The sequence below is a fragment of the Lonchura striata genome, chromosome 18, assembly GCF_050655825.1.
Source record: "Lonchura striata isolate lonStrDom1 chromosome 18, ASM5065582v1, whole genome shotgun sequence".
NCBI lineage: Eukaryota > Metazoa > Chordata > Aves > Passeriformes > Estrildidae > Lonchura > Lonchura striata.
The window spans coordinates 14,351,815-14,375,872 of NC_140720.1; the positions used below are offsets into that span (position 1 = coordinate 14,351,815).

At 48.9% G+C, this 24,058-nt stretch overlaps 1 protein-coding gene, 1 long non-coding RNA gene and 1 other non-coding gene across 4 annotated transcripts in view; all 3 read right to left on the minus strand.

Moving 5' to 3' along the window:
- SEC14L1 (SEC14 like lipid binding 1) overlaps positions 1 to 7,749 on the minus strand; it is a 43,085-nt gene extending 35,336 nt beyond the window's left edge. The window contains exons 1-2 of one of the 2 annotated variants that reach the window (XM_021535799.3): positions 7,669 to 7,749; positions 5,677 to 5,768 (exon numbers count right to left, since the gene is read on the minus strand). In XM_021535799.3, coding sequence (XP_021391474.1) covers positions 5,677 to 5,739 — 63 coding nt within the window. In that variant the 5' untranslated portion in view covers positions 5,740 to 5,768; positions 7,669 to 7,749. Of the gene's footprint in view, positions 1 to 5,676; positions 5,769 to 6,360 lie in introns of both variants that reach the window. The other variant, XM_085556951.1, reaches the window with a different exon arrangement.
- Positions 7,750 to 20,417: 12,668 nt separating this feature from the next.
- On the minus strand, positions 20,418 to 23,016 carry LOC110473336 (uncharacterized). The gene is made up of 3 exons (XR_013340966.2): positions 22,924 to 23,016; positions 21,680 to 21,746; positions 20,418 to 20,844 (listed from the first exon to the last, which is right to left on the minus strand). It is a non-coding gene; the product is annotated as an uncharacterized LOC110473336 (long non-coding RNA).
- Positions 21,475 to 21,630, minus strand: LOC116184287 (small Cajal body-specific RNA 16). The gene has a single exon (XR_004149050.1).
- Positions 23,017 to 24,058: the final 1,042 nt, after the last annotated feature.

Consider the following 24,058-nt stretch of genomic DNA (forward strand, 5'->3'; position numbering starts at 1 on the left):
ATATGTTTTTTTAATCAATCCCAAAAAAAATTCACCTTATCTCTTTCCCAGAAGGTTTTGAAGGCTTTTACACATGCTTCTTACTGTCTAATCACACATTAGTCCATGAGCATGAAGTTATTATACCTTCTCCAGACTGTAACTGTAGAACCCTGAGTGTCTACGACTCTGCAGGATGTGTAACCACTTCTTTTCTGCCAGATTCTCACATATTTAAGAGTTTTAACTCAAAGGCAAGATCACTTGGCTGGATCAACAGATCCTGGAGCAGCACTTCACAGCAGAGCTAAAACACCTACCTGCAAGGGTGAAAAGCTTGGAGTGCTTTCAGAACAAAACACAAAAACTGTTTTGATACATATTTTCCTTCCTCTGACACCTTTCAGAGGGTGACAGTAGTGGTAGCTTAGCTTTTAAAGTGTAAAGGACTTGTTAAAAACTGACTCAAAGCATTTGGTGAAAAAGAAAAATGCAGCTGTCAGCTACAGTCAGGTCATTTGTGTGCCAAAAAAACCCCAAAGAAAAACAAAACAAAACAAAATCCCCCAAAACAGCAACAAAAAAAAATCCCAGGAAACCAAGCATGGAAGTAGCTAAGCAGGTCACAAAATAACACAAAATAACACATAAATTGCACTGTTAGCAGGCTGCTAAGTCAATATTTTTCCATAGCGCTGAAGTCAACTCTCCCATTTGTTACCCACAGCTCATTCCAAACAAGTGACCAAATAATCATTTCTTCTTACACCATGTCTGACACAGGAACCACCACCATCAACCAGCACTGTAACTGCAGGCATTTAATATAGATTCAGAAATTCCACACAAGGCTCTGCTCCACCACAGCTTTACCAACACATTTCCAACAGCAAATAAGGCTGAGTTTTCAACAAGGACAGGAAGAAAAGCAGATGAGACTCGGGGAGTTCTACAGCAGAAGGGAAAACAGCTCAGAGGTTTTGGAAGCAGACACTCAAGTTCATTCCCTTCCCCAGGATTTAAGTATCCAGGATGAATTCTCAGCAAAGTACAGTGCATCAGGGGAATAAAATATTCCTCTATATATTTAAACCCTACTTTGTGCTTTCAAAAGCACTTGCAGAAGAGCTTCCTTTTCCTCACCAGCCTCTCAACCCCTCTTCACATAATGTGTGAAATGCATTTTTTCCAGGAAAACAAAACAAGATTGGAAGGAATAAAAACGGCGAGTATTTATGAGCAGGTGTGGCACTTAGCTTGATACAGTTTGAATTTTCTTTTTAATGACTCGTTAAAGTAATAATTTTTATAGTGAAATAATAACGCACTGCTGATCAGGAAGCTCATTACAACCTAAATCAAGAGATTATACTTTGATTTGTCAATCTGGAAAAACAGAGAATTTTTTTTCTCATCTACTCTTATCACTGAAGTGTATTTATCCCATTTACAATCTTATTACTTACCTGTAATTTAGGGATACTTTAATTCATGAGATACACCTTAAGAACTATTTTTTAGACCTATAAAGCCAAAAAGAGTCACCCTGATGTCCAAAAGCAGCAAATTTGAACCATTAAAATGATAATATAATCAAAGACACTACACATTATGCTTAATAGGAAAAATTCATGCTCGAGATAGTTCAGATATTACATCAGAACAGTGGCAAAATGTGAGATCGATTTTTTAAAATTCATATTATTTCTGAAACTAAGTAATTTTGACTGTAAATAGGACATTTTCTAAACGGGCTGAAGAGCAATACATTTTCCACAGAGCTTTCAGAAACTTAAAAAGAAAAATCCCGCTGGTCAATGGTTCAATCCAATCTGTGCTTTTTCAAACATCATATTTATTTTCCATTTGCATAAATTCCACCCTTGAAATGCCATTGCAAGTGATTATTCATTATTTAAATTTACTTTGGAAATTAAACTCAAGGGGAATTATCTAAAGTATGTCAGACTGAAAATGAGCTGCGAATCTCCAAAGTTAATTTTAGCCTCATATGTGTTAAGGAAGATTCAAGTTCTTAACTGCCTTTTAATATTAAGAACTACTTATTCAGCAAAGTCCCTGTATTACTTTAAATGTAAACCTCTTTAAGCTAATATATAAAAAATTGAATCTGTAATCTTTAGAAGTTTTATAAAAGCAGCTTCTCAGTTTTTCTCCAGTATATTTAACCTTGGTAACTTGACAAGTGAGTCTAAGTAAACAGCCATTTTTCCACATTTCAGCTGCTTCCAGCATTACGTAAACTCTGAACAGGAGGAGAAGCAAAATTCTATTCGGTCTCCTGAACAGCTGTGCAAGCTGCTGCTCTGGGTGCTTTTTTAAATACATACCCACTAACACACAGAGAGTCCAGTAAGTGAATTATGACAGATATTCCACAGAGCAGCCAAAAATCATTATTTCAGCTTTGGAAAGTATTTGGTGAAATCATCTGGCCTGGGTTAGGTGTGTCAGACTAAAGTGTGGCAATTTCCAGCCCAGAATCTTTTCAAGTTTAGGAAATAGTTTCATTAAAATATTTGCATCTTAAGCATTATCTGGAACCACACAACTTGCCAATAGAAGGAAATCTTCAAGGGAAGTAGCTTATATTAGATTTTACACAGCTGGACTGTCATGATGAGGGAAGGTGGGAAGCTTTGGATGTCCCAACTCTCTCAGAGCCTCAGCTCCTCACCAATCCCCAGCTTGGAGATAAGAGGTCATGCCTTAAGGATATTGTCACAGAGATATATTAGGGCTCACCACATGAGTTTTAGATTTCAGTGGAGGAAGCATAACAGAGAAACTTATTTTCAATATCAATTTAACTCAGGAAAAGAATTTTGACTCTTGTCTACTTTAGAAGTCTTTATATCATAATTGCCTGCAAACCGCTTTTGTTTTGATAATCACAGCTTAGATCAAAGTGGAATAAAATTCAGTTTTTTATCTTAATATAGAGCTGCAGTCACCCTTAGCAGAGAACAAAGTTCCCTGGGAACACACTAGAGCTGCATGAATGGAATGCTGATTGTGCTCCATTCTCCCTCAAGTACCTCTTGGAAACCCAGGAAGGGAAAAGTGGGCAAATCGGAAATTTGCACTATAAATTACCCACTCTGCAAGTGGCATTCTCTCAGTGCCTTCCAGAACAGAAGAATTAATACTGATTTCTCTATCTGAAGGCTAGCTATTAGTTTGACTTAAGGAGTTCCCATTTGCAATTGCAACACGTATCATCCAGGGAATCTTCCCAGTGCACATGGGCTTCACTGACACTGGTGAACTGCAGAGAAAGAATTGCCTCTGGAGTTCCACAGAATGCCCAGGGAAGGGAGAACAACTGGCCAAATAAAATTTTTAGAAGTACTCAGCACCTGAACAAAAGATGAGATCTCACACAAGAGCCAGGCTAGAAACAGTGATTTTTTTATTAAGACAATTCAGCTGCCACACTGACCAAAGTTTTCTCCAGAGATATTTTACTGACAGATTGATATCTCTGGGCGTGGGTTTAAACCTCTACTTGAGGACATATTCTCTCAAGGGCTGGGAGCAAATAAAAGAGAGGGGCAAAGGAAAATCAAACACAACACAATGTTAAGTCATTTCTTGGGTGCTTTAAATCCAAGCCTGGTGTATGCCAGGCTGTTCCTCGTTTCAGAAGAGTTGCTGGCACTGTTAAAATAACATTACAGCACTTTTTTTTTGTTGAGAATATGCAAGGTAGTGCTTCCACTTTAGCGAGCACAGAATTTGACACAAGTATTCCTCCCAAAAATGCTTCAGCTTATGCAATCACTGTTCAACCAAGAGGAAACAGTAACAAAACAGTAACAAAAAGCATCAAGATTGCATATACTGTTTATACGCCTCACAGAATTTGACTCATGGACTCCTCCACACACTTCACAAAATTCTGATGGACCACCAGCAAGAATTTTATGAGTTTTAAAAATCAGTAACAGCAGCAATATGGCAGGGGGAGGATGTTCATCCAGTGCTCATATTCTGAACAAGTCCAAGTGATAACCCACTGTTCTGACACAACCTAAATAAATCAGATGTATTATTGCTCAGCTAAACTTCTAGACTCTGAAAGGATCCTGTGCGGCTGATTCTTTTTATAAGCATTCCTCTCCTCTTAGTTCACTTTTAATTTTTAACTACCATTATATCCTAGTTGCATATCTTCTATAGCCTCTTGCTTTCTAAAGAAAAATTTGAATGTAAGGGAAGACTTTATATTTATTAAATATTATTCTTCAGATATTATCCCCAAGATAATACAGAACAGTTTGAGAATTCTCAGTTAATACTAATAAAAAGAAGTGTTTATAGTTACACCCAGCAAAGCATTGTGGACAATTCTGATATCAGCATTTTGACTCAAAATATCCTTAAGGAAATAATTTGGGAAGAGTTCTCACCTTCAATTCAGCAGCAAGGTAAAGACTCATCAGTTTAGCAAACAGCCAGGGAATTCCATTTAAGAAACTAATTTTGGCTGATAGATCTAAGAAGCAGTATAACTTCACTGAAGGCTAAAGTTACAGACACCACCAAATCTCACTGAGGGACCACCTGGAGCCCAGCTGTCAGTGCTACTGAAGTCATAAAGACCTTACACATATCACAGTTGGCTTCTTCACTGCTCAGCAAAATAGCAACTCTGCCTTGAAGTGTCTGCAAAAGCAAGACCTACATGCGTAACACTGGAGGCAGCCTTAGGAATAAGATACAAAGAAATGCAAGTATTCCCTGCAGAGTGATCTTATCCTTTTTGCCCTGTGACTGCAAAGGATCACTTCTGTAAGGAACCCTGCACTCCAAACCACATGATCTATCCAAATATTTACTCTATGAGCGCTATTAAAACTCTCCTCTGAAGTCATTAAACACAGTATTTTCAGCAAGTGAAATCAAACAATTATTATTTAGGTTACAGTTCACTTTTAACCATTTTTATCAGGGAAAAGCTCCTTAATTGCTCTCTGTAACTCATAAGAGCCCCACAGCTGTGGTTTCAAACGAATATACTTTAAAATGTCAAAAACCTACTTCCACTCTGTTTTCTAAAAGGAAAGAATAGGGAGGGAGAGGAGGAGATATAAAAAGAAGTAAACCTAATTAAATTTCTTTTTTTTTTTCATTACTATTTGTACCACTATCATACCCATTAGCAACATGCACCAAAAGGCTTTTTGTTCATCTCTCTGGCCTTCCTACCAAGTTTTTTCTTCCCTTCCCTCAAAATGTTCCCCAAGTCCTTTCTCCCTTTTCATTCAGGCATATCCTTGCTCTCATGGCTTTCTCTGTGCTCTCTAATCCTGCAAACTCTACGCTGTCTATGAAGACACAACCATAACAACGTTTTTAATCAGTGTACATGACATTTCCTCCTGTCCTAGAATAGTCTGCCCCCAGTAATCAACTCCCAGTACACTTCAATCCTACTTTTGCTCTAACTTCCAAATACATCTACAAACACTATCTAAACTTTGGCAGAAAAGGAGAGAACATTATGTTAAGAAAATATTCTGGGCACAGAGGAAACCATTGAAACACATAGCTCTCATATTTTGCATTTTGTTTTCACCTTTGTATGTTCTACAGTATCAAACAAAGCCCAGCAAGCACTCAGCAACACAAGGAAATGTCAAGAAGGAAACTGCAGCAAAAATTAATACTTACAGCCATAATTAGCTCAAAAGGGTGTTTATACACCCGTACGGGGGACTGGTACTTCTGCACCATGGCTGCAGTTTAGTGAGATCAACTCAAACCTGAAAAAGAAATTTTCAAAACCATCTGTCAGACGTAGGAAGCCATTTTCAATTCTCTCTTACAATTAGTCTGTGCGTGGTACCACGCTAGCAATTCCACAGGAAATCCTTCACAATTCCCTGACAACCTTTTTTAAGACCCAACAGGGGCCCTGAAAAGCTATATATATATATATATATATTTCTGTCAGAAATGACTTATCATTTCTTCCAAAGACAAGATAAAATTAGCACATTTTTAGTCCACTTTTAGTAACAAATCTTCAACATATTTTATGACTCTTTGTCAGGATGGTGACACTTCCTGTGCTGCTGCTGAGAACCAAACACTGACACATCCCAGCGACAGGCAGAGAAGCATTTCCCAGTCCCTCAGCATGGTATGTGGGCTGCCCTGCTCAGAGCAGGGACTTGGAGAAAAAAAACAAAAACAAAGAAATACAGAAAGCACAAAAAGATGTTAAAAAAAAAAGTATCAAAAGTGCTTGTTTGCAGAAAGAAGGGAAAAAAATGGATTACAAAAGCACACTGATTAATCAAGGGTATTCCTTGATCATTTCTAGAAAAAATGAAACTTTTGAGAGAAACTTACGAGATAGCTGGGGGAAAAAACTTCGAGAAAAATTTCACTATGCAGCCAGAAAAGATTCGCTGGCAACACGGAGAGGAATCACTCCAAAGGCTTCGTGCCTGCTCTACCCAGCAAAGTGCTCGACCCGAACTCTCTCGACTGCAATTACGTTTATTGAAAAATCCTGGCAGTAGCACTGGCATATGAATCGCGGGCTGCGAGCCAGCCTCATTTTAGCGAGAAACGGGTTTGCTACAGCAAGTTCGCTTCGCTTTTCTGTCGGGAAGGCGCTGCGGGAGCGCTCCCCGCCCCGGAGCTGGGGCAGCGCGGCTCGGCGGCTCCCCGGCCCCGGCCGGAGCCAAGAACAACCCCCCGAGCCACAGGAAAGTTCTCCGGCATCCCAGCCCCGAGAAGAATTTACCCATGACTACCCCGCAATTTTCTTCTTAAAAAAAAAAAAAACAAAAAACACCTGAATCAGCACAAACAGCCGCAAACGCTCTCTAATCCCCGGACAAAAAGAGTTACACAACAAAGAAACTCCGCGTTCCTCCCGCCGCGGCGGAACCGGGGCGGCCCGGGAGGGGACGGGATGGAGGGACACCGGTGACAGCGCTGAGCTCTCCCGGAGGGAGTCGGGACAGCCCGGGAGGGATCGGGACACCTGTGACAGCTCCGCAGCGAGCGGGACACCTGTGACAGCTCCGCGCTGCCCCGGAGGGACCCGGGACAGTCCGGGAGGGACACGGGTGACAGCTCCGCGCTGCCCCGGAGGGACCCGGGACAGTCCGGGAGGGACACGGGTGACAGCTCCGCGCTGCCCCGGAGGGATCCGGGACAGCCCGGGAGGGACACGGGTGACAGCTCCGCGCTGTCCCGGAGGCACCCGAGACAGTCCGGGAGGGACACCGGTGATAGCTCAGTGCTGCTCCGGAGGGATCCGGGACAGCCCGGGACGGGACAGAGGGACACCGGTGACACCGGTGACGGGACAGAGGGACACCGGCGGCACCACGGAGGGACACCGGCGGCACCACGGAGGGACACCGCGCTGCCCCGCAGGGACCCGGCCAGAGCCGCCTGCCCGGCCCGGCCGGAGCGCAGCGGCGTGACCCGCCCGCGGACCGCGACCCCCGCCCCACCACCACCACCACCACCACCCCCCGTCCACCACGGGCAGCGCCGACCTCTCCTCGGGGCTCCCCGCAGCCAGCGCCGAGAGGAGCCGGCGCGGAGCGGGCGGACAATGGGAAAGTTGCCGCGGGGCAGGGCGGCGGGGCTGGGGGGTCAGCGGGGCGCGGGCCGCGGGAGGCTCCGCGCCGCCCTTACCGCTCGCAGCCGGCCGCGCTCTCGCCTCATGCCGCCGGGGCAGCGCCGTCCTGCGCGGGCGGGGCGCGCGCGCCCGTCGCTGGCCGGGCCGGGCGGGGGCGGGCCCGGCGCCTGCGCGCGCTGCCGGGGGCGGCGGCGCGCGCGGGGCGCATGCGCGGGGCGGCCGGCGGGCGTGAGGGGGGCGATGGTGTGGGGGAAAAAAGGGTCTTAAAAGTCACCGAGGTTCGCTCCCTGCGCGGGCGGGGATGGCGTGCGTTACAGCAGGTTGCTTCGGGCATTGTCCAGCTTGGCTTTGAACGCTTGCAGAGCCACGGCTGCTCCGTTCCATCGCCTCACCGCCCTCACAAAGAATTTTTTCCAAACCTCTAATCACAGGATCAGTTAGGATCGAAAAGGCCTTTGAGATCACCGAGTCCAACCTATGACCTAACACCACCTTGCCAGTTAGACCATGCCGCTAATTGCAACTTCCAATCTTTTCCTAAACACCTCCAGGAATGATGACTAAACAAATCCAAACCTCCTCTCTGTCAGTGTGAAGCCATTACCCCTTGTCCTGTCACTACCTGCCCTGGTAAATACTCTTTCCCTCATCTTTCTTGCAGGCTCCCTTCAAGAGCAGCAGGAAGCTGAGTTGGGAGAGGTTTGGGTTGGATATGAGGAAGAGTTTTTCCCCCAGAGGGTGGGCGAGCACTGGGACAGGCTCCTCAGGGAGGTGGTCACAGCACTGAGTCTGTCTGAGATCAAGAATAATTCTGACAATGCTCTCACATGGTGGGACTCTTGAGGTGTCCTCTGCAGAGCCAGGAGCTGGACTCGATGGTCCTGGTGGGTCCCTTCCAACTCAGCAGATTCTGTGATTCTGTACTGGAAGACTGCAATTAGCTCATCCTGAAGGCTTCTCCAGGCTGAACAATCCCAATTCTCCCAGCCTTTCCTCATATCAGAACTGCTCCAACCCTCCAATCCTCTTGATCCGATCACAGGTCCATGTCCTGTGCAGGAGCCCCAGAGTATTCCAGGTGTTCTCACCTGGGTGGAGCAGAGGGGCAGAGTGTCCCTCAAACACAAAGTCACAGACACACAGCATGGGTGCAGGAGGGCATGGACAGTGGGACATGGCACCTCCTGCAGGTACCTCCCCTGCCCTCAGCCCCCTGAGCATCTCGTGGTCCCACACCCCTCGTGGCTCCCTTGGCACGGGGCTCTGGGGAGTTCTGGGTGGGTTTCAGGCACCACCAGGGGCAAGGTCAGCTTAGAGCGATGGCACAGCATGGTGCTGCAGGGCCATGGGGCAGTGCGAGAGCAGGGACCCACCTCGGTCACTGCTGGAGCATCTTTCCACCTCTTCTCTGTCTCTGAAATCAGCCAGTATTCACCCAGCTCAGGGTATTTGCAGTCTGGGATGCCTCAAAGAGCTCTGTCTCACACTATGTGTGGTTTAAATGTGATATACTAAAAGCAAAGAAGTACAATTGTGGTTTTTACAGTACCAGAGTATCACAAACTGTGTTAAAATAAGTACTTGAAAGTTAGGAACCCGTGTCTCTGCTCCCTTCAGCAGCACTATTGAGACATTTTGTTTACCCACAATATCTTTTATTAATGGCTCACTCCCTCAGAATATAAATCTACTAAAATTCAGTGTCCTGACATTTTGATGCAATTCTTTCTCTAGGAAAGCTGAATTTGTGGTTACCACTAATGAGGGATTAAGCTGCCATTCTTTCTTATACAGACATTTTGTTTTTTAAAGTTAGTCAAGCATAGCCTCTTGTCTGATCTGAACTAGGCCTTACAAGAATTTGTTGAATGTTAAGAAATTGTTCCTCTGAATCTCATTTCTGTTGTGGCACTTGGCCAGTTGCCTTCATGTTGCTGGAATTAACTAGTTAACTGTAATTAGATTTAGTTATCTGATTGATATTCCATGCCATTATGCCTGCAACATCCTTTTCCTGCTCTGAATGCCTGAGATATAATCCTACTGGCGTAGCAGGGTGAGGAATTCACGCCCACTCAGATTCCTTTTTGTTCATAACATTTCCCTCTTTAGATTCTGGGCAATGTTTTAATTCTGACTGCCTCTATTCTACTTCACTAAATGGCCAGGTAACCAGAAAAGCTTTATTTGGACTTTTAAAGGTATTTGAAGTTTACTGATAGAGTTAAAATCCATAATTTAATGTTGAAATCAATCTTAGTTTCAGCTGTTTTCTGCAGAAATAACAATATTAGCAAGATAGACAAAGAAGAGGAAAGTAATGTAGGTTTAAATTTTTCTGCTGTTGTTTATTTTCTTGTTACATCTTCTCTTATGGAAGCTCCAGCCATGCATCATTAAGAGGAATATAATGAATAAATGTGTGGGTGAAATGTTTGAGGAAAGCTGTGAGGCATGCTGCAGACTGAAGCCCAGAGAACACAGGCTGAAAGTGCAAACCGTTCCATATTTTTGGAAAATTAGGAACACAGCCTGCTAGATATGAAGGGAAGTTTAGCCTTAGGGAGGTTATGCAAGGTCGGTCACTTCCCTCCATCTGAGCACTTTCCCTGGATTGCATTCCTTCATGTCATGAACTTCAGTTACACAACTCGAAGCAACTGTTATCTTGATTCAGGCAATATTGCCATGGAAATTAATGAGAACTATTGGTAGTCCATCCTTTACTATTAATAATAACTAACTGAAAGTGCAGTTGCCTGGGAGCAGTACAGAGCTGAGGCATATGAGAAAAGATTCAAAATGCCTCTCAGCCGTGCTGGAATGCAGCTCAAACTCCTGGAATTTTAACAGGCAGGAACTTGCTCTGTTTCTTTCCTTCGCATACCAGGCAGTGAAGAAAAGTCAAGTGATCCTGACTTCTTACTGTCCATGAAGTCTCATCTTCAGAGATGTACTAAAGAAAGGAGATTGTCAGCAGTTCATCACAAAAGAGAATGTGTTCACTCAAGGTCTTGCTGCTAAGCTGTATATTTATTAAAATATGTGGAAAAGGGATGAGAGTTTGGGTTCAGACACAATAAAGTGCTTCAAGAGCTATTTCCTCACAGATCAGTCCTGTCTGAGTCAGTGGAATTTTTTATGTACTGCTGGCTGCATTGAAATAAATACCTGCTTCCTAAACTTTCAAAGCCATGGAAATGATCCCAAATGATAAGACCGCCAGCATGATGGAAATAATAATAAGCATGATGAGTGACAAACAGTTAATGGAACAGAGTTGCCCTGGGGACATTGATTCTGGTTTGCAGAGTTTTTATTTAATGCATCACAGGTGTTTCACTAGGTGTCACCATTTTTGCTTTCCCTTGTCAGTCTAGGGAGAGACAAACTTGTAAAGCTGGGTGTGAGGATGTGGGAACTCCTTCACCTCTCTTCTCTTAAAAGTAACTGTGACCCCCAGGTTCAGCCCTCCAGACACAGACTTGAATGTTGCCCATCCTCTACAGTTGCACATAATTCTGTAAGCTCCCTGGACACCCTGTACTGAGAAAACAGTGAACAGCAGGAAAAATCTCTCCACGTATCTCTGGAGATCGTAAAGCCCTTTATGATGGCAGGGAAGACACTAATAATCCCAATATGCAGTATAAATACTGAGGCTCACAAAATGCCATAGGTTAAGTCACACAGTAAGTCAGTATGAGAAAGAAGACCAGAGCTCCTCACTTCCTAGGTGGTTCCCTTATTTCCAGGTATTATTTCCTGCCTTTTATCTCTGCAGTAGTTTTCCACTACTCACCAGTTTGGGATAAGGGTTAAATATCTCTAGACTGGCCTGTGTTCAGAGAGGGGATGTTAATGTACAATACCCAGAGGGTTTTACACTCTGTGATGAGATTTTTATTCAGGATAAAACCAGCCTTAGTTTACTGTAGTTTATTGCACCGTAAGTGAAGGTGTATTAACCTTATACTACTATTTGATTTATCTGAGCTTTCCCATAGAAAAGCCTTAAATGACCTTGTAGACTTGAGCCCTTTAATTTCTTGATGCCACAAACAGGCAGAAACATGTTTTTTCCTGTCTTCTCAAGTGACTGGTAGGAAAATTGAATTGTAGCCTGGGAGCTGGCCAGGGACACCAGCTGCCAGGGCTTGGAGTCCAGCAGCTGACATCAGAGCACTGGCTCCATTGACAGCAAAGGTTACGCAGACAAACATTAGCAAATAGGACCAAGTCCTGATTCATAAAATAGATGAGCTGGGATGAGCATGGCACGTGTCCCAGCCCTTATTCCCAAGCTCTCCCTGCAAAGCCTGGACCCATCCAAGGCTCCCTGCCTCGAGTTCTGTGTCACTGCTCAGGAGCCGTGCGATGCTGAAACAAAAGTGAGCAGGTGGTGCAGGGGGGGCTGCTCGTACAGAGATAATTAAAAGTGAGGAGCTGGTGGAATGGATATTCTGGGTGAAGAATCAGATCCAACATTTATTGCAATACCTGTGTTGGATGTTTGTAACACCTAAAAGCCTGATAGCACCGTTTTCTCAGGGGACTGTGAGGAGCAGGGGACACCCTCTGGGGCTCCCACTGAGTTATTTTATCCCTTAGAGGTGGCACAGGTTAAAGAGATCTCACCCCCATGATCTTTTTTCTAGTAAAGAAAATAAAGGTACAGGGAATAAAGGGAAAACCACTTGGATAATAATTAATTTGCTGAGGTGTTTTATTGATGCTAAAGATGTCAAGCTCATAATATAGGGAGCTGGAGTTATGAGTGAGGAAGGGTTCATTGGGCTGATGAGTATGCCCAACTTCTCAATTTGCCTTTGCCAACAGTTTTGTGTCCATGTCCTTGGGAGCTGCCGGGTACCTGCCTTCCAGAGAACAGCCTGTTTCCAGTTGTCTCTTTAAATAACTTAAAGCACCCTCAGGATCTGATCACTCATTTCTTAGAAAAACAGGAGTCTCAGCCAAAGGCTCACAGAAACGATGAGTAAATTTCCTATAAAAATAAAAACAAAGGCTGTTTACCATCCCTCCTTTTAATGACCCTGACAGTTCAAATACTCTCAGCTGCTTCAACAAGCACTGAATCAAGCTGCTGGGTCACTCACCAAGTAGAGACTTTGTCCCTATTTGCCTCTAACATGTTGATAATTATTATTTCTTTTAATACAAGAAGAGTAACAAGAAATAATTAGTTACTATTTAAAGTATTGCACAAATCCATCTTCTTTTAAAGGACACACTGACTCTGGGTCTGCACCCTGTGGGCAAACACAGCACCTTTCAGTGGAGCTCTGTCAGGATAAGTTGCCTTTGTGACTGCTGCTCCTCCAGCATCACAGTGCCTGTGTCTACAGCTTATTCCTGTGCCTGGAGGAAAACGAGGCATTATGAGGCACTTGCACACCAAAATAACTACCAGTATTGCTATTTTAGGGTTTATTTTTTAACTTGCAGTCTGTGGATCAGGCCTGTGCTGGCATCCTTCATCCACGCGTGTCTCAGAACTTGAGAAACACAAGTTTTGTGACGCTGTTTGCAGACCCCAGAAACGCTGCTTATCCTCTCCGATCAGCATCATGCTTTGCATGAATTCCGGTCCTGTATCCAAGGCAATCTCATTATTTGCTATACACGCTCAATCTGCTGCCTAATTTCTTTCTCCTTCTCATGGGGGAAGAACCTTCCCATGCTCCACAGGCGTGCCTGTGTTTAGGAGATTAAAGAAAGCAGGCAAGACGCATGAAAAATGTCAGCCCATCGCGGCGGCAGCAGCCTGAATGGGAGCACAATTCCGAGACAGCTGTTCCTTGCAGTTGAATTGTCTGTGTCAGGGACTGCAGGGCTCAGCTCCGGAGAGGTGTGAGGCAGAGGGCACGGCCGAGCAGAGGGCTGGCTGCAGCCGGGGAGCTGGCACAGTGCGGGCAGCAGCTCTGCTGATTCCGACACGGCCGCAGCATTAATCAGTCTCGGCCTGGAGCGCTGCTGGCTGGCTGTCCTGGAATTAATTTGGCTAATGTAGAGCCTGATGGAAAGCTACGTTTGCAATCTTTCTGCCAGGCAAGGCTGGACAGATTGATAGCATCCTCTGTCCCTGGGTAAGAGAGCTCACAGCAGCTCCACTGAAGGGACACCCTCTGAGAGTGTGGCTCCATCCCCCGAGGGCTGAGAGAGAAGATGTGTAACACCTCCTGGCTCTGGTGCTTGTCAGAGGGAGCCTGAGAAGACAGGGAAGAGGTGGCAATGTTACAGGGGTGGCCCTGCAGCCCCTGTGAAAGTGGGGGGTGTCAGAGTTTTTTCTGAGGGCAGGTTTCAGTACCAGCCTCCAAATAACTTGTTTTGACAAAGGGGATGGTCTCCAGCACAGGATGCCTATTTGCAGTCATGGTTACAAGCTGGTGGCTGCAGACGAATGTGTGACCACTAAGTATTTAAGTTGTCTAATGAACAGCTGTTTGATCTGCTTTTGGTCACGACCAGGCTTTCATTATCTGAAATGTGCCCAGACAACTCCCTGGACAGAGACTGGGAATGAGCCCAGTGCTTTCCTTGTGCCCCATCCCCAACACCCCTGCTATGCACCTGGGCCCTTGTGGGCCTTTGCTGCACCACTTCTGTGGGGAGCAAGAAAAGAGAGTGTTATGAAGCACCCAGGAGGAGGCAAGAGGCAGGTGAATATGATAGTGGTGGCAGAACCAGCCCAGCAGAGGCTCCAGAGAAGCAGAGGACAAATCTGCCCAGCAGTTCACCCAGAAATAGCATCCAGCTTGGAAAGCAGATGAGGGTGCACAATAGAAAGGATGATATAAAAGGGAGACCATCACCTATCCACCAGAGCCCCAGCTAAATTAATTTTCTGTCACAGTCAGCAGGAAAAGACTTTCTGAGAGAGGCTGAGCACCCCTTTACCAGGAGCCACCCTGTGAGATGCCCTGGGCAAGCAGCTGCGTGCCTCCCCTCCTCACCACTGCACTGGCACGTTCAGGAACACAGAGAGAGCTGGAGCTGATTGCAATAAACCCATTAGCACATGGATGTGAGCCACAACACAGCACTGTGCAAACTAACCCAGAAGGACATTTGCAATGTAGGCAAGTTAATTGCCAAAAATAACCCCCAACCCACCCTGGCTGCTCCGCTTTGCCATGGGAACAATATTGTGCATGTGATCACATTCAGCAGGACACAAGCAGCCTAAGGGTCTTTTTACATTTGGCTTGAAAAGGCTAAAAATAGACCCCAAACCACATTCCTTTTTTGCATTGCCATCTCCTCTGCCTCTTCCTATTCACTGGCACTTTTTCATGCAAAGCAGGATTTGGGATCCAAGGCCCCATAATTAGACTCCAGCCTGGCAGCTGTAAGTGGAACAGCTGGAGGTGTTATTTTTATGGGTTATTAATTGACTCCATGAAAGCCCAGCAAACAGAGAGCCAGCGAGCTGCAGTCCACAGCCACATGACAAGGTCTTAGTGACAGGAAAAGATAAAATAAAAGAGAGAACGCAGAATCCTAAAGCCGATTAGTTATAGCAATTTCTCCAAAGCTAAATATAGGGAAAAAATCCTCTCCCATGTTCAGCTTCGTTGGCGGAGATGAGAAAGCACAAGGAAGGAGATAGACAGAAATTTCATTTTTCACATAAACCCCCGTGGCTTCCAGAGAGAAACTGCTGCTTTGGTGACACTCCCAACACTTAAATCCAACTGTCCCTGGCAGCTCCCCCCGGGCAGCCCTTTGCTCAGCACTCACAAGTGCAGCTGCACTTGCTCCAACCTCACTGCACTGGGCAGGGGAATGACCCAGAGAAGCTCCTGGTGCCATCCCAGCCCCAGTCACGGCCAGGCTGGCACAGTCCTGGTGCCTCTCTGCCAGGCACAGGACTCTGAGGTTCACAGGGTGAGCCTGCAGAGCCCCTCCAAGGGGTTGAACCACCCACAGTGCCCCAAACCAAAGCAGGACAGAGCCAGGAGACCTCTTGCCTCCAAGACTCCTTTCTCCCTGGCTTTCCTCCATCTGGAGACAGATGAGGCTTGGAGACCGCTGAAGCCACCTGGGGCCACAAGAGAAACCCCTCATCAAGAGCTGGAATAAGGAAAGGCTCTGGATGCTGACAGCATGAAGGAATGGGATTGGGTATCACTTCTGCAAAACTTACTGTACATCTAAGACCTCAGAGAAAAAAACAACAGGCAACTCCAGCAGAGGTGCTGAGAAGCTGAGAAACTGGGAGAGCATTTCAGATTTATGGGAAATTAATTTAGCTGACTGGATGCTGATAGCCAGCAAGGCCCTCTCCCCATGACAGCCCATATTGCTGGCCCAAGCTGTGGGGTCTTTGTCAGATCTCAGGTTTAACCTCCGAAAATAAATCAGAGTTGTACAGCAGAGGTGAAGCAGCACCTCTCCCAGAGCAGAGTGCCAGGATCCTGGCACTCAGCATCCCCTGTGCTGGCAGCCAAAGGCAAGGGGAGGGCAGTGGAAAGGTTGCTGCTGCTTGGAGGCCAAAACTCAGCCCAAGAAAGCCCCTTCCTCATCAGGAGGCAGGACAGTCCCATGTTCCACAGCTCTAAGGCAGGGATTTCTTCCCATTTTCATCACCCCCAGCAAGAGAAGCACAAACTCCCCTTCCAGATGTGTCTTCACAATGTTCAGTCATAGGCAGTGGTTAGAAGAGAGGGATATTTCTCTCCAACCTCCATCCCTGACACTAGACTCCCTTCTGGGTGGGTTTGGGGTATTTCCAGTCCCTCCCATATTCCCAGCTGCACTGGCTCTGTGTCTGGAGACAGCTGAGGGAAACCCATGTTTTGTAATGTCACCCTCTGGAGACCATTTCTGTAATAACCAATCTCCTTAGACATCCCTTCAACACGAGTGTGCCCTCCTGGCCCAAACCCACCCCTGGGCTTGCTGCCAGGGCTGTTTTCCACTCCAGCCTGGCACTGCTGGGACTGTCATTGGGCACAAAAGCTCCTCTTCAAAAGCCTCTTCTGCCTTGTGCTGTGAACTGGAAAGAGCTGTCAGAGCTCCTGCCAGGGGCCAGCACTTCACTCCTGTAGGATGGGGTTATAGGTCAGGCCTTTATTTGCAGCACAGTCTGCCTGCCCAACCCCTCCAAAACACAGCAAGGCCATGGGGCTTCCAAAACTTGGGTTTCATTCAGTGATGGAGCCTTTCCCCAGGCTGGGGGTCCCCCAGGAGCAGAAGTGCCAGGGGCAGAGGGACAGCCCCAGACTAGGGTTCCCATGGGGCAGGCAGGGCTGGATATCCAACCTCAGGGCTACAGGGACCTTCCCCTCACCCAGTTCTCCAGCCCAACCAGGCAATTGCTCCATGTCTGCCAACACAGGAGCTGAACCCCCCCACTGCAGGAGAGAAACCAACCATGAAACAGAGACAGCTGTGTCCTGCACGGGCCCTGTGTCCCTGTGGTGCTGCACAGAGCCCCTCTCCATTCCCATGCAGGTGGGCTGCAAGCACACTGCCACAGCAGGGGAACTCAGCATCACCTGTGTGACCCTGCTCAGGCCTGGGGAGGTGCCTGTTGCTCCTGCATCCACAGGTGTGGCAGCCCCACGTCTCCCCAGGCTATGTTCCCTGCTAAGGCTCAGTCTGTGCCATCTGTCCTACCATAACACCTCTCCACAAGATCTAAAGCCGTGGCTGCACAGGGATAGGCAGCACTTTGGGGACAGCAGGAGGGGAGGAGGCTTTTTCCAGGGGGTGTCACAACCACAGGTGATGGTGCTAGAGAGCAGAGAGCTGCTGGCAGCTGCCAGGGTTGTCAAAGTCTTTGGCCTTCATGGCGTGGGATGGGGATTTGGGAGCAAAGCACATCAAGTGAGCTGAAGAAAGTGACATTTTCCTTCCCAGCTGCTCCATCCGTGCCCACGCAGCCAGTGGAATGACTCTGTGCAGTTAATGATGCAATGTGATTAGTAAACAAATCATGCATTTGCACCAGGAAACAAAAAAAAAAAAAAAAAAAAAGGAGGAAGAGAAAAGAAAAAACGAGTCACATTCTGGGCTGGCAGCACGCAGCAGTGAGCTCTTTAAAAATCTGCTGAGGAAGGCACTTGCACAGCACATGGTTTGGGCAGATCAATGAAGCTGCAAAGCAGCCTGGCAGGCACACAAATCCACTTTCTAATGAAATTTACAGCAAGTGGAATTTAGGTCACTACTCGGAAGCATTCAGTTTATTCCAGGCAGCTTTTAAAGAAATAGCTGTCAAATTAAGCCTGCTCACCTCTGACAGCCAAGGTCCAACTTGGAGCCACGGCAGATTTCTTAGGTATGGCTTAAAAATATAGATTTTTTAAAGCTTTCTTTGCTTGCCCCCTCCCTTCATCACCACAGCACAGTGATTGGCATCAACTCCTGCCATGCAGTGCTGGCTCTGGTGGGAGCTGGGAGTTCTGAGGATGCTCAGGCTGTGCCCAGCCTCATCCTTCCCCAGGGTCAGAGCAGTGAGATACCAGATGTGTCCTTCCTGCAGCCTGTACCCAAAGGACTTCAGCTGCTGCTGAAGGAAGAGCAGTGCTAAAAACAGACCTAAAACAGCTCTCGAGGGAACAGCTAAAAGCAGCCTCTTAGCAGAGGTGAGCTTTCACCAAGGCTGAGTGTTGCCAAGTGGAAGGACCTGGGCTGCACTGCGGATTGCCAGCGCTATTCCCAGATGTCACACTCCAAGAGAGCTGCCAGAGCATCTTCAGTGGGTGGTGGAGGGAGAGGAAAAGTGGCAAACAGGCCGTTCTCTGGCTGTTTACCCAGCAGAAGTGGCCAAAGCCCTCAGTCTCCACACTCACAATTCCTGCAGAGATCACAGCAGGCCAGACATTCACGCTTCCAACAGGGCAAAGTTCAAACCCTTACATAACACAGGCAGTGGGAACTTATTACTGCCTCAGCTGAAGGTCTAGCCAGGCACAGAGCTCAAAGTTCTTCCAGCCTCAGCACAAACCAGGAGCAGAGCAGGGGAGAGCAGAAGGCAGCTGTGGAGCGGGGCCAGGCTCAGTGCAAGGGGAGACACCACAGGCACAGCCAGGCCCTCTCTGGGCTGAGCTCTGGAGGATAAAGAGGTTTCCCCATAGCTCACCAACCTGCCCCACCTTGGCAGCTGCTTGCTCCCCACAGCCTGTGCCTCTCCCTTGCCCACATGGGACCTGCTTTCCTTCCACAGGGTCTGACCAGTTCCCAGCACAGCCCCAGTGCTTGGGATTTGGCCTGGCTGCAGTTGAGGTATAACGCAGGTGCCTGTGCAAACACCTCTGCCCCTTCCTCGTTATACACATAAATATGCATTTCATGCTCAGCTGATGGAGGATTTGCTTGGCTGGGTTATGATCCTGGCTGCTGCTCCACAGCTGGCTCTGCACCAGGAGTCTCTGACCTCCCTCCCATCAGCACTATGGATGAGCACACCAGAGCACACTCAGACACCATCCCTGTATTCATCCTGGCCCTTCTTCCACCTCATTGTCTCTCCTGACAGAGTTCCATGTCCATCCCTGCAGCTCTCCAGCCCTTTTTGCTCCATTCCTTGTCCATAGGGATGTTACTGAGCCTGGAAGAAGTGATCATTGGATATTACCCAGCTCTCTGGGATCCCTCTTCCCTCTAGGGAATTTACCCACAGGATTCCTCCAAGGAGGTCCCTGGAGAGGCCAGTTAGCTCTCCCCATGCCCAGGGCTCTGAGTGGACATCCCTGGCAGCATGCAGAGGCCTCGAGCCCTCCTGACACCACAGAGCTGCACATCCCACCTGCCTGTGGAGCTGCTCCCCTCCCACATGGATCCAGGCGAGCCCACACAGCACCAGCAGCTGGAGAGGAGCCTGTCCTCCTCCACATGCCCAGCCACAGCATCACCCACCCACCCAGCCAGCCAGCCAGCTCTCCTCTGGGTGCTGCTTCAGGCACCGAGTGCTCCACCAAGGATCTTTCTGCTCAGGATTTCGTTCTTAACAAGACACTTGGAGGCAGAACTTAGCAAGGAAGAAAACCTATACGTGGACAAGGAGCCAACCTGGAGCTGAGCAGCACATCCTACAAGCACAGGGAGCACACACAGCCCAGCAAGCAGCACGGGCTTATGGAATTTCACAGCACCCCTGTGTTGGGCTTGGCTTGGGAAGGTTGCAGAGCAAGTAGAAATTCCCTCCAGGAAGGGAAATCTAGGAGCAAGCTCTTGTGCGAGTGAAACATTTGTCCTTGCTGTTTAGATACATTTTTCTCCCCAAGAGAAAACAGAGGGAACTCGGGATGTGCAAGTTATCTCTCCAGGAATCCTTGTCCAGGAGCTGGGCACGACCTGATCCAACCTCCAGCAGAACTGCCTCCCCTGCACATTCCAGCTGCTCCTCCTGGCTGCGGGCTGGCCAGGGACATCCCATGGAATGCTCCGAGCCCGGCTGGCAGTTGTGTAATGCAGCCTGGGCTGCTGCCAGGGCACACAGCAGGGATCTCCCGAGGGATGTAATCCTGCCACGGCCTCACTGCCTGCACATCCGATAACAGAAAGGCTCCCAGTTTTCCCATTTCCGTGAAAACAAAGGATTCTGTGGAGCTCTACACCCTCTAGTGGAGGTGGGAGCTCGGCACACCGAGATAATCCCAAATCCCACAGCAATGCCAAGCTTGATTCAGGATCCGACTGCCCACAGCTCCACAGGCAGGGCTGGGCACTGCACGTCTGCAGGGGACAGTGCAGGCGTCACTTCTGCACAGCCACCTGCAGCAGGTAAACACCTGCCTACAGTGTTCAGGCACAAAAGGTTTAAACGAAAAGAAAGTCAGCTTTGAAAAATGGATTTTATTCATGTTCACCATCCAATTAGGCAGCACTGCCTTCTACAACCTACAGGAAAGCTGGAGGGGGATGTTTTACAAGAGCATGGAGTGCCAGGACAAGGGGGAATGGTTTGAACAGGCACAGGGAAGGGTTAGATGGGGTATTAGGGAATTAGGGAGGGTGGGGAGGCCCTGGCACAGGGTGTCCAGAGAAGCTGTGGACATACTCAAGGCCAGGCTGGACAGGGCTTGGGGCAGCCTGGGATAGTGGAAGGTGTCCTTGCCCATGGCAGGAGGTGGAAGGAGATAGTTTCTATGGTCCCTTTCAGCCCAAACCTTTCTATGATAACCCAAAAAGACCACACAGGTATTACCAAACTGCAAGAGCAGCTCTCGCCATCCTGCAGAATCGTCTCTTGGTCCAGCCACCTGAAAATGAATAACCAAGATGTCCAGCCAGGAATGCTAAAGCCCTGTCCTACACACACCCATCTCCTCTGGATCAGTGTTAACTGAAGCATCATCCCACCCCAGCTCTCCCAAAAATCCTTCCCAGAAATATCTCCACCACAAGCACTTCCAGGGCCAGATCACCCATCCCACAGCAACAACAAACTGGAAAAGCACTTGTTGTTTTGGCAAGGACTGTTTGCCAGCAGCTGGGATCACTGCCAGGTTCCCAGCACAGGCCTTCCCCTCTCCCTGCCCACACCTGCCAGGGCACACAGTCCCCTGAGGCGTCCCCAGGTGAACCCCCGCTGCAGGAGAGAAACCAGACATGTAAACAAGAGAGCAAAGTACACACCTTCCAACAAAGCCTTACATTTGCTCAAGTGCAGAACCCGCCTTATCACTATTCCCTGCTACATTATCACTATTCCCTGCTATGTGGGGAACAAATTTGCAACTCAAACAGTATCTAGTGATAAATCAAGTACCCAAGTTCTCATTTCCATACCTGAGAGAGCACCAGTTCGATTTTGCAAAACACTTTCAAAAGAAGATTCAGTACACATTAAAAAAAAACAATCTAACCAATTTCTCCTTAGATTAGGAAAATGTTGTATGCAGTATCATACATGACCATCAAAATGCTTCATGAATGTTCACACCTGTTACTGCACGGGTGAGGCCCAGCACGGAGCCCACCTGGGAGCTGCTCTCGGGCACGGGTGAGGCTGGCTGGTAGCACCCAGCAGCCCTTCCCCAGCCCACAGACCCCACACCCTGCCCAGGAGGGGCACACGGGGCTCCCAGGACTCACCTGCTGCTCCCTCACCTCAGGAATGGAAGCACCGAGTGCCACCCCTGTCACCATCTGGGGCTGAGCCCTGGCAGGAAACCATGGGGCACACAAATTTCTGGGTCACTCCCAGCAAAAGCAAAGTCCTGCTCTGGCTGCTGGTCCTAGGGCTGGCCCTGCAGCCCCCTCCCCACCACAGTTCACTCCTTGCACCCCACGGGCCCCACTCAGCGCTCCCCCACCCTGCTGTGGGCCCAACACCTCTCCAGGGAGCAGCCACACCCCGGGGTTGTCCTTGCACAGCACCCCAGCCCTCCTACACAGTCCCAAAGCCCCCAGAGACCCCAATGCTCCAGCCCCACAAACCCTACCTCCCCCAGCCCCCACTGCAGCCCCCTACATGACCCCCAAGCCCTCACTACCTTCACTGCACCCCAAGTCCCCCAAATCCTGTCTGCCCCTGCCTCCCACACCGTCCTCCAGACCCATTGCAACACCCCCTACAAGCCCACACCCTTCCCCCGTACCCCAATACCCACCACCCTGCATCCCAAACCCCCTGTGCACCCCCAAACCCAGCTGCCCCCAGCTCCCCCCAAACCTCCATACCCTGCACCCCAGTACCTTGCTTCCCCCATCCACACCCCAAACCCCGAGTCCCCCATGTCCCCACGCCGCCCCCAGCCCCTGCTTCCCCAGAGCCCCCATTACCACCTCTCCTGCACCCCACTCTGCCTCCGAATTTCACTACCCCCAGCGCTCCAGACCTCCCCTACTCCGTCTACACCAGCCCCCTCCCTGCACCCATCACCCACTGACCCCCAACACCCCACTAGCCCCCAGCCATCTCCCCACTGACCCCCAGCCCCCATCTCCCCACTGACCCCCAGCCCCCATCTCCCCACTGACCCCCAGCCCCCATCTCCCCACTGACCCCCAGCTCCCGCCACGCCCGCCATGTCCCCCATCTTCCCTCAGCACCCCCGTGCCCGCCATGTCCCCTCACCTCCCTCAGCGCCCCCGTGCCCGCCATGTCCCCTCACCTCCCTCAGCGCCCCCGTGCCCGCCATGTCCCCCATTTTCCCTCAGCGCCCCCGTGCCCGCCATGTCCCCTCACCTCCCCCAGCGCCCCCGTGCCCGCCATGTCCCCCATTTTCCCTCAGCACCCCAGTGCCCGCCATGTCCCCTCACCTCCCTCAGCACCCCCGTGCCCGCCATGTCCCCTCACCTCCCTCAGCGCCCCCGTGCCCGCCATGTCCCCTCACCTCCCCCAGCGCGCGCGGCCGGAAGCGCGGCCGGAAGCGCGCGCGGCCGGAAGCGCGGCCGGAAGCGCGGCCGGAAGCGCCCCGAGCGCCGCCGCGGGCCGGAGCGCCGCGCGGGGCACGGCCCGCCGGAGACAGCGCCCTCGTGCGGCCGGAGCTGGCATTGCAGCGGAGACGGGACCCTCCATTTTTATAATCCCCCCCAAAGGCAAAATATCTGCACACAGAGAGTTCAGAGGCCATTCGTGGCTAGCACTGAAACCACAGGACACTTAATACAGAGTAAATCAGTATTTTGGTTTAGTATTCTGCTGATGGTTCTCAAGGCCACCTGTTTATGTTGAATTGTGCTTCACTTTCAGCAGTTCTGACAGCCCCACTCCTGGCTGAGAGAAAGGCTTTCAGCACAAATACAGGTATCTCTCAAGATATTTAATCACAATTTTCTCTCCAAGACATTTTGGTATAAACAGCCTGGGAGCAGAAAACCACTCCAACACACAAGCAATAACTTGCTCCCTGATGGCTCATTAAAAATGAAGCAGAGTTTAGTTTTATTTCTGCAGTAACACATTCCAGCAGACCTTTTATAAAATGTACATACAGGTCCAAGCTGTGCAAAACCTGGATGGGAGGAGCAGCTGGGAAAACCAAGCACCACACCACCAGTAAATAAAAACTCATTTTTACCCATTAAAGGTTAGTGCAGCCTCTGGGTGCTGGCACATCCACACAGGGACAGGTTTGTGCCACCAGCCCAGCCCCACGCTGAGCCAGCTGAGCAGGAAATTCCACACTCAGATTCCCCTGGAGTGGGTGCTCTTACTGCTCAGAGCCCGCTCTGAATACTGAACTCTTCATTTCCTCCTGATTTTCCTTATGCCTCTTGTAAATACACATCAGGAGTGTTCTACAAATACCCGGGAACATCTTTCCAGTCCCTGTGAAAGCAGAGGGCACGATCCCTACTTTGCACAAAGAATTGCAATGCAGGGAGATGAATGGAAACGCAAATACCCGCAGATCTGAGGAGCTGGCTTTGCAAAAGCTGCTTTTGTGCTTCTCAGAGTACAAAGCCCTTCCCTGCTGCCCCTTGACCAGCCCAGGGATCTCCCTTCTCCCAACACAGCCCAGCTTT